The 9,485-nt window shown below is 36.2% G+C and overlaps 1 protein-coding gene across 1 annotated transcript; it reads right to left on the reverse strand.

The window, feature by feature from the left end:
* Positions 1-472: 472 nt before the first annotated feature.
* On the reverse strand, positions 473-2,620 carry LOC117610930 (uncharacterized). The gene is made up of 2 exons (XM_076689571.1): positions 1,199-2,620; positions 473-1,007 (listed from the first exon to the last, which is right to left on the reverse strand). The coding sequence occupies exon 1, from the start codon at positions 2,453-2,455 to the stop codon at positions 1,241-1,243; it is 1,215 nt and encodes a 404-aa protein (XP_076545686.1). The 5' UTR covers positions 2,456-2,620; the 3' UTR covers positions 473-1,007; positions 1,199-1,240.
* Positions 2,621-9,485: the final 6,865 nt, after the last annotated feature.

Below are 9,485 nucleotides of genomic sequence, written 5' to 3' on the forward strand. Positions count from 1 at the left end.
CTAGGTTGTTTGAAGTCTTTTATTGCTTCTAGTTTTTTTGGATTTGGTTTAACTCCTTCCGCAGTTACTACATGACCTAAATATTCTAGTTCCGGTTTGAGAAATTCACATTTGTCGGGTTGGATTTTAAGTTTAAGATCTCTAAGCCTTTGGAATACGATTGCTAAATTTTGATTATGTTCTTGTATCGTCGACCCAAAGATGATAATATCGTCTAAGTAAACAAAACAATGTTTTCCTATTAAACCGCGAAGCGCCGTGTCCATCATTCTTTGAAACGTTGCTGGAGCATTTTTGAGACCGAATGGCATTCTATTGTAATGGAAATGTCCTTGTGGTGTAGAAAAGGCTGTATACTTTTTAGAATTGTTATTCATAGGGATTTGATGGAATCCTGAAGAAAGATCTAACGTGCTAAAAAATTTCGCTTTGCCTAGGTGGTCCAGAATTTCATCTATATTAGATAATGGGTATGCGTCTTGGTCTGTCAATTCATTGAGTTTACGGAAGTCGATTACTATTCTCCATTTACGTTTACCTGAAGCATCCAATTTCTTCGGAACTACCCAAACCGGCGCGTTATAAGGAGAGTCTGATGGTTCAATGATTTTTTTAACTAGCATGTCATTAATTTGTCGTTCGATTTCTTGCTTATGGCATTCAGGTGGTCTATAACTTCTAATATTAATAGGTTTTTCAGATTTTAACGTAATAGTGTGTTCCGTAAGGGATGTACAAGGAAGTAAGTCAGTTTCTAAATTAAAAACGTCAAGATAGTTGATAAGGATTTTTTCTAAAGGGTCTCGTAAACTTGGATCAATATGTTTAGTTCTAATAATTTTTGCAAATTTGTTAATTTGATCGATTTTATCATCTGGTTCTATTTCGTTTGTAATCTGATGGTCTTGCTTACCAGTGTTGATGTAGCATATTTGAACAGGTTTTCCGTCTAGATATTGTGTTCGTTTTGTTGTTTTTCCCGGAGACAGTGTGTGAAGAGTAGTTTTCTGAAATGGTATAATTTTGTCGTTAATTTTTAATGATTCGTTATTGATTTCGTATTTATATTTTTCTAAGAATGGTAGGCCCATTATGCCGTCTTCTATTAAAGGAAATGAATCAGGGACTATGTGAAAGGTATGAGGTATTTGTTGTATTTGAATTATAGTTGTCTCGTGAGTAGTATGTTTGTCGTTACCCATAAAGAATGTTTTGGTTTCTGTCGGCTCTATTCTTTCGGCTACTGATCGCTTGAGGATGTTGATTCCTGCTCCTGTGTCCACGAGTAGTCTTCCGATTCTCGACATTCCTGGAACTCTGCAGCAAATTTGTAGTAATTTTCCGGTGGTGCAGTTGATTCGGATGTTGTTTCTGTCACTTTGTCCTCTTGAAAATTGAGGTTGTTCACTCGTGGTGGTGGAATTTTTCCCTGGTTGGCCACTTGAAAATTTCGAGCGTAGCACTTGTCACTGGTGTGTCCTAATCTTCCGCACTTTGTACATTTCAAAGGTATCGAGTGGTTTGGTCGGTCACTTGATGTATTTGGGCGTTGCCCCTGTTGTTTAGGCGGAGGAATTCTGGATGGTACTTGTCGACGCTCCATGGCACGATTCGCGTCGCGAGTCCACAGTTCCATGTCGGCTGCCATTGTTTGTGCCTCTATTAATAATTTCGGTTTACTTGGTATTACGAGCATGCCTATGTCCCTGCGGAGATTGAGCACATACGTTCGAGTAGCTTCTGTTTCTTCTTCTTCTATAGCTATTCTTCTTGAAATTGGATTTTGGTGTTTATTTTGAACAGTGTAAATTAATTCGTTGAGTTGTTGCCTAAATCGTAGGTTATAAGACTGTACTGTTTCCATTGCTCCTTGCCGTATTTGCTGTAACTTATTACGGCAACTACTAACAGTATTAGGTATTGAAACGTTTTGACGGAGTACTTCGTAAAGTTCTTCATACGTTTCAATTGACGTGTATCGAATACTTCTTTTTGCATTTTCCGTAATTTTTTCGATCAGAATTAATTTTAGTAATAATGTTTTCTCAGAACAATTACTCCTGGCATACCTGACTGATTTGATAAAATCTTCGACTCCTACATCATCTCGTCCTCGTAAGGTCTCGATGGTTCGAATGGCGTCAACTGCTTTCATCAGTTCGTTTGGCCTGATTGTTGAATTTTGGGGTGGTTGTCGGGCCGTATGCATTTCATCTTCTTGTTGATTATCTTGATCTCCGCCGCTTCGTCTGGTGATCCTCGAAATAGTAGACGCGTCTTCAGTGAGGGTGACCAGTTTCAGCTGTTCTGCAATATTTTGGATTTCTTTTGCACGATTTTGGTTTTCTTCTCCTAGAGTTGTCAATTGTTGATTGATTCCTTCTTCCATCCGTTGCATCCTGTCCAAGAGTTGCCGTAGCACGTTCTCTTGTGCGGCAGGTCCGGAGGCAGTCATTGTTGAAGATATTGAGGACTCAGAGGATAAGGAGGATAGTTCGGAGTTTTGAGAAGAAATGCTGGGTGGTTTTAATCGGTAATGTTCAAACGCCAGCTTTTACCTTAGGTTCGTTGGATCCCTACGTATCACGACAGAGTGGCACTCGTAGTCCCTTCGTCCGGAGTTCCGTAGAAAGCCCTCTTTGGAAGTTTCTCTTCGTGATGTTGAATGGATCCTGGCAGGATCGCCAAAATGTCACGTGGAAAGTTCACAGGTTTTTAAATGAATGGCACTTTTAAAGGTTTAGCACTTTATTTTTATAATATGATCCCGACTGACTGCGCTTATGTCCGGTAAGGTCTTTTATAATGTCGTTGGTGGTGGAGAAGGGGCCGATGATTGACAAGGTGGGATGTCCGTGAGAACGCGTCTTATCGAATACTTAAGTAGGTGGTCGCAATATGATGTTTAGGTGTCCGGTCGTGAGGAGTTCAATTGTTCGAATATCGATCGTTTAGGCGGGTGGCCGTAACACGATGTTTGTCCGATCGTCGGAAGAATTCGATTAACGTACGTTTAGGCGGCTCGTCGTAACACGCGCAACGTAACATACGCAATATTCTTTGTTACATAAAATTTGAATTGCTACGCTCAAACTCAAAAAATGAAGATATTTATCAGGTGATAATTTTTTAAAAAAGATTATTGGCCCAGTATATAATAATAATTGTCTTAATTCGGTGGCTTTAAAGCGATCAACTTCATCTAATTTCCTTGGATTTCTAGCAAATTCCTTAGGTAAGAATAATGACATAGATAATAAAGAAGTTGAAGCAAGAGTTATCTGAGTTGCAACCATACAAACATTATGTTTACCTTTAATCCAAAACTGCAACAATTTTTTCATTATTCCTAATAGTACGAGATGCATGTAGTCTAAAGGAAATTGAGTAACCATTCCAATGTTTAAATCTTCAAGATTTGACGTGATTTTATGGTGTTCTTCTTGTTTCCTTAATTTAAAAGATTCATCTGATCTTAACATTGCATTAATTTCTGGGTACGTTACTCGATTTTCTATGTAATCTCCCTCTTGAATACAATTTCCGCATCCAGAATACGCATTATGTCCTTTAATTCCCTTGATAAACAATTTTGCAGGAGCATCGCAGATAAATACGTTCAATTTCACAGTTACTTTTTTGCCGTATTCTATAATGCCAGTTCGGAAAATTTTAAAACAATCATCCTTGAAATATTTTAAAAAAGTATTGCTACATTTTGGCTTTTCAAAACCATGATAAACACCAATTATAAACGGTTCGGTGTAAAAATCTGCAACTATACTACCTAAAATAGGCCAAAATTGACTCCCAAATGATTTTGTTAAAGGAAGATCATCTATATTTACATTAATATTTATCTGAGATGGTAAATTACTTCGACAATAATATTTACGATTAGATTTTTTTAAACTATCACCTAAACCTGCATGATAATATTTTCCTGGTAACATTTCAATAATGGCCACTTGTTTGGGAGTTTGAAACAGAGTTCGAGCATCAATAGGAAGATTATGGCCGTATTTTACTAGAATTTTTAGTAAACTACTAATAGCAGAATGACTAACACGATTTTCAATAGCCCATAATCGGATGTCGTTAATAAGTTCTGTTTTACAACATTCAGTTTTAGAAAATTTATCACTTGAAATACTTGACTGAGGACTATTTTTATCAATACTAATTTCCGAATGTTCAGAAATTAAATCATGATTATTTTCTGTACACTTATGAGTGTTCATTACATTGGAATAATCGAAATCAATTTCTTTTAGTACATTTTGCTGCTGAGGTAATTGTTCGATGTTAGCTGGCACATTTGATAAATTTACGATATTATCTTGAATTTCTAAATTTGAATTAATAGTCATTTGGCAAATATTACGAAATCTTTTTAAGAAAATACGTCGCCGCTGCCGTGGCGTTAAAGAAATAACGTCTAGTCTTAATTTTGATTTGGACATAATATATAATTTTATAAAGCAATAGAAAGTAGATGAACTGCGATTATGTATACGAATATAGGTTTGGGTTTGCCTGATATTATTTTCTTTATGTTATATTCTCCTTTATCACTGAAACAATATGTAGTAAGCTTATATGGAGAATTAAAAATATTTTGATAAATGAAAAATGTTTTGACAGTTGCAGTTTTTTTTTTAAACAAACTAATTCATTAATTAAAGTATAATTTATGTAATATTTTAAGGACGCCAATAGAAAATTTCAGAAAAAATGTAATCTATATTTCTTAAATAGTATTTTATTTATATATAAAGAATTTTAAATTTTTTTCTTCACAATTATAGTTGTTACGTTGCGCGCGTGCGACGGCGCAACGTACAAAAAGGAAAGATAAATATTGGAGATATAGGTAGTTAAATTTCAATTAATTGGTTGGAATTCAACCCCTAATTCCTGCTTCCCTATTTTAGCGCGATGGTTGGTATCGCTGCCACCAGTCTCGAGCGTGTTAACGCTCTCGACAAATTAAAAGACGAAAGACAAAATTGATAAGATGTTAAAAGATTATAATTATTAGCCTTTCGTTGGGTTCGTTCAACGCTTAGTCCCGTACGGGACCCTCCTTGAATCTGAGTATGTTGGTAGGCGTGTTTTAGCTGTAATGTGTGAGGTGCGTTCGAAATAAATGGAAACTGTTTAACTAAATGAAATTGGTTTAATCGTGAATGAAAATCAGATAATTGCCAAAATTAAGAGTTCAATAATTTAGAATTTCTGTTAAATTGAAAGTTACCAGTTTTGCCAAAAATGTGTACAAGTGTAAAGATGCTTAAGATTAGTTAACAAGATATATATATGAATATGGAAACACTCTGATATCACATTTGAAACATTAGACTAGTGTACCGGTCGCGTGACTCGATCATTACGATTTCGTTTCCTATGTTTAGCTGAAAAACCGGCGGTTTCCGCCCGCGGTACACCTTAGCCTGAGGAATTCTCGTAACTCCCGAGGGAGCTGGACTAAGGTGCCCTTTAGATGATGGAAAGATCAGTATGTTGAAATTGTAATAAACGGAAAATAATATTTAATATTGAATGATGTCGATACCTCGTACGGTGGAACGATCTGACCTGAGAAATTCTCGTAACCCTGAAGGGCTGGATCAGATCGCCCGTTTTGCCAATCAATGAACGTCGTGATCGAAAAATGTAATTGAAACGACTTACCGTTACGCTGTATAATGCGAAACAAGATTATAATATTCGTTATCTAAGTTTCTCTGTATTCGCCTGATGATCTGGAACACCAAAGAAACGGTAAGACGTTGATCACTGCACTTGTCGCGGCGGAAATGAATTAAAGCGGACGAGTACGTCGACGAGAGACAAACGAATAACGAATTACGATTAATTACAATTTATTACGAAACGATCAATATATGATTTACGTGGAGTGAAGTTAATACGAAATTACTACGCGAGCAAACGATTTAAAATCAGAAAGAAAAGATAGAAATTTAGGGAGAGAGAAGATTTTACGTGCGCGTCTATGAGTCCTTATTCAGAATTCCGATTTTTTTAACTCGCACGGCACTCTGCCTCGCTACGCGGAGGACTTTACCGCAGAGAAAATATCGCGAACTTCCAAATAACTCTGTCTCTCGGACACACTGGCTCCCGATCACGTACTTACGATTGATCGATCAAGAGTGACAAATTTCGTGCGCGATCGACGGCCGAAGGGCCCGTCGCGCGAACATCGTCCTTGGAGGGGACGGTTTGGCGAATCGTAGCCCGTTTTCGGAAGTGTCGCGTGCCCGGTGATTGGCTAAGACGCGCGAGCTAGACGAAGATCTTTCATCCCCTTTCTTTGGTGTTCCTTCCTTTTCTCATTCGTCGCCATGATAGTTTCAACGGTTTTCAGAAACTACGCAGTATTTCTCTTTATACATATAATTAATTAATGGCATTTACTCGAGATATAACTATTGGTTTAGTTGGAATGCAAATTGAGGTTTGAAATTGAAATATAGATTAAAATTGAAATATAGGTTTTGATAGGAAACCGTCATCCGTATATGATGATCAAAATTATTCATTCCCGATTTGCAAAAACAATATGATTTAATATGTTTAAAAGCGGATGATGCGCTTACGGTGGTTGTAACGCCGTGGCGAATTATGCAATCTATCGCACATTAAAACTATTGCCTCGATGTATTCGGCGTTTCGCATTTTATGAATTTTAAACAATTCTAAATCTGGCGAACAACTAAATTTACTAATTATGCGTTTTGCACAAAGAACATTAGTAATTTCAGTAAACGTTATTTACTTAGTAATTACAGTTATAATTGAACAAAACAAAATTATGACGTATCAATTATGTCAATAACGTAATGAATCTGTAATTGTTACATAGAAATGTTATGTAATTTGGTGAACGTAAATGTGCATACTCTAAAAGTTTCGTAAATGCTACGTAGCTTTAACAACATAATTGAAACGTTATAATAAATACGTAACATTTATGAATTTTGATGAATGTAAATGTGTGTACTATAAAAGTTTCATAAATGCCAAATAACTCTAATAACATAACTAAACCGTTAGGTTAAATACGTACCAATTATGTATTTTGGTGAATTGTAAATGTGTACACTCTAAAAACTTCATAAATGTTATGTAACATTATCGACATAATTGTAACATTATTTTAAACGTGTAACATTAATATTATTTTGATGTTATATTGATGTCAATGTATACATTTTTGTTAAAACCTTACAAAAAGAATTCGTAAAGGAAGAAAATCATGCAGAAACAAGAAAATAAAAGATTTTGAGAGAGAAAAGTTGCGACATACAATTTATTTATAATTTAAAAACGATAAATATGTCGATCATGTCTTTTTTAAAGAAGATCATAAAAAGAGTCATGGTCGACATATTTATTGCTTTTAAATTATAAACAAATATATCGCAACTTTTCTCTCTCAAAATCTTCCATTTTCTTGTTTTTGCATGATTTTCTTCCTTTACGAATTCTTTTTGTAAGGTTTTAACAAAAATGTATACATTGACATCAATATAACATCAAAAAAATATTAATGTTACTTGTTTAAAATAATGGTACAATTATGTCGTTAATGTTACATAACATTTATGAAGTTTTTAGAGTGTACACATTTACAATTCACTAAAATACATAATTGGTACGTATTTAACCTAACGGTTTAATTATGTTATTACAGTTATGTGGCATTTATGAAACTTTTATAGTATATACATTTACATTCATCAAAATTCATAAATGTTACGTACTTATTATAACGTTTCAATAATGTTGTTAAAGTTATTTAGTATTTACGAAACTTTTAGAGCATGCACATTTACGTTCACAAAATTGCATAAATGTTGCATAACAAAGTAACAACAAAATGACATAACAATTCTATGCAACAATTATAGACTCATTACGTTATTGATATTACTGATACGTTACAGTTTCATTTTAATGATCTGTAATATATACACATAGAACATTATGTAAATGTTACGGAAATGAACCTTGCGTGTTTACTGGGCTGTGTGGGTTAGAGCCCGGTGGTGTTGTGCTATATCCTGCGCTTGATTGTCTATTTCTTGCAAGGTTAGAAGGTTGTCTGGGTCTATATTGATAGGTGTGAATTTTGGCTGATTTTCTTGGAGTTTTGTCAGGATTTGAATATCGTGTGGGGTTAAATCTGGGATGAGGTTCGATATATTGTGGCCGAAACTGGGTTTAAATGTGTAGTTGTATTTCTGAGTTTTTATTCCGGATGCCATGATTCTGGTGTGATCGATGGTTGCCTCGCAGTGGCTTTGCAGCTATATTATTCCTGCACCCTGTATTTGTTCGTAACCGGCCGATCTTTTATTATATTTGATTTGGATTGCTTCTTTGTGTTGGATCGAAAATAGCCAGGTATTGGGAGCCTCCAGCTTCGTAATTTGGATGTTGTTTGCTGGAGCCGCTTTCACATTGCATTGCTTCCACTGTAGGTGTTCCGGACGCAAGATGAGGTCAATTTCACAGATATGACTTTGCTCATAGTTTTGGAGCGGGAGCGTGGTTTCACAGAGGAGTCTTCCATTAGGGTTTTTGCAGGTTTTGAGGTAGGTTTTGTCAGGGGAGAAAAAGGTAGTAGTAGTTTGGTCTATTGCAAGGAAGTCTGTTTGTGGTTGGATCATCAGAGGGGTGGAAGTATTTGCATTAAGTTGTTGGAAAGAAGGACAGGGATATAGGTGGTATAGTTCGTAGGAATTGGGTTCTAGGAGAGGAAAGTCTATCGTGATGATTACTCTTCCTTTTGCGTATACGGCACTCATTGTTGTCGTGCCATGAAGTTGCTCCGATCTCAACTCTTCCATTGAGAGCGGGAATTCCAGATTTGTAGAAGTTTGGATGGTTTGGCATGCTGTGATTAATTGGTCCGGTGGCAGGATCATCGGATGTAGGATTCCCAATTTTGTGAACATTACGGCGTCAGTCAGGGTGGATAGCATTAGTACGTATTCGTCCGTTTGACGGATCAATCGGGTTCCCCAGGAGGACATAGCTAGTTCTAATTCTAATTGGTCTTCTCTTTTACTAATTTCTGAAGTTCTAGAGAGCATGTGTTCGATTCTAGTATTCATTGCGGTTGCCGATTTGGATAGAATGTTCAGCGTATTGTAGGCTTTTCGGAATTCGGATTTAATTACGTGAGTCTGATTATGAATTAAAGAAGTTATTTGTTTTTGGTCGTTATAAATTTTATCGATTTCGCGGTTATAATATTCAGCGTCGGTTTCGTCGAGTGTTCCGAACAAAGTTTTGCTGATCGAGCCGATGAACCCGAGAGGGGCTCGTCTTACTCTAACCGCATTCTTTCCGAGCGCGTGTGCTAGCAGATTTTCGTAACGTACTGCCTCCGCGAGTTTTCTATCTAATTCTTCTTTCAGGGTGTCCGCGGGGCATGATGTAATGTTTCGGCT

This window comes from Osmia lignaria, chromosome 8 (genome assembly GCF_051020975.1).
Source record: "Osmia lignaria lignaria isolate PbOS001 chromosome 8, iyOsmLign1, whole genome shotgun sequence".
Lineage (NCBI taxonomy): Eukaryota > Metazoa > Arthropoda > Insecta > Hymenoptera > Megachilidae > Osmia > Osmia lignaria.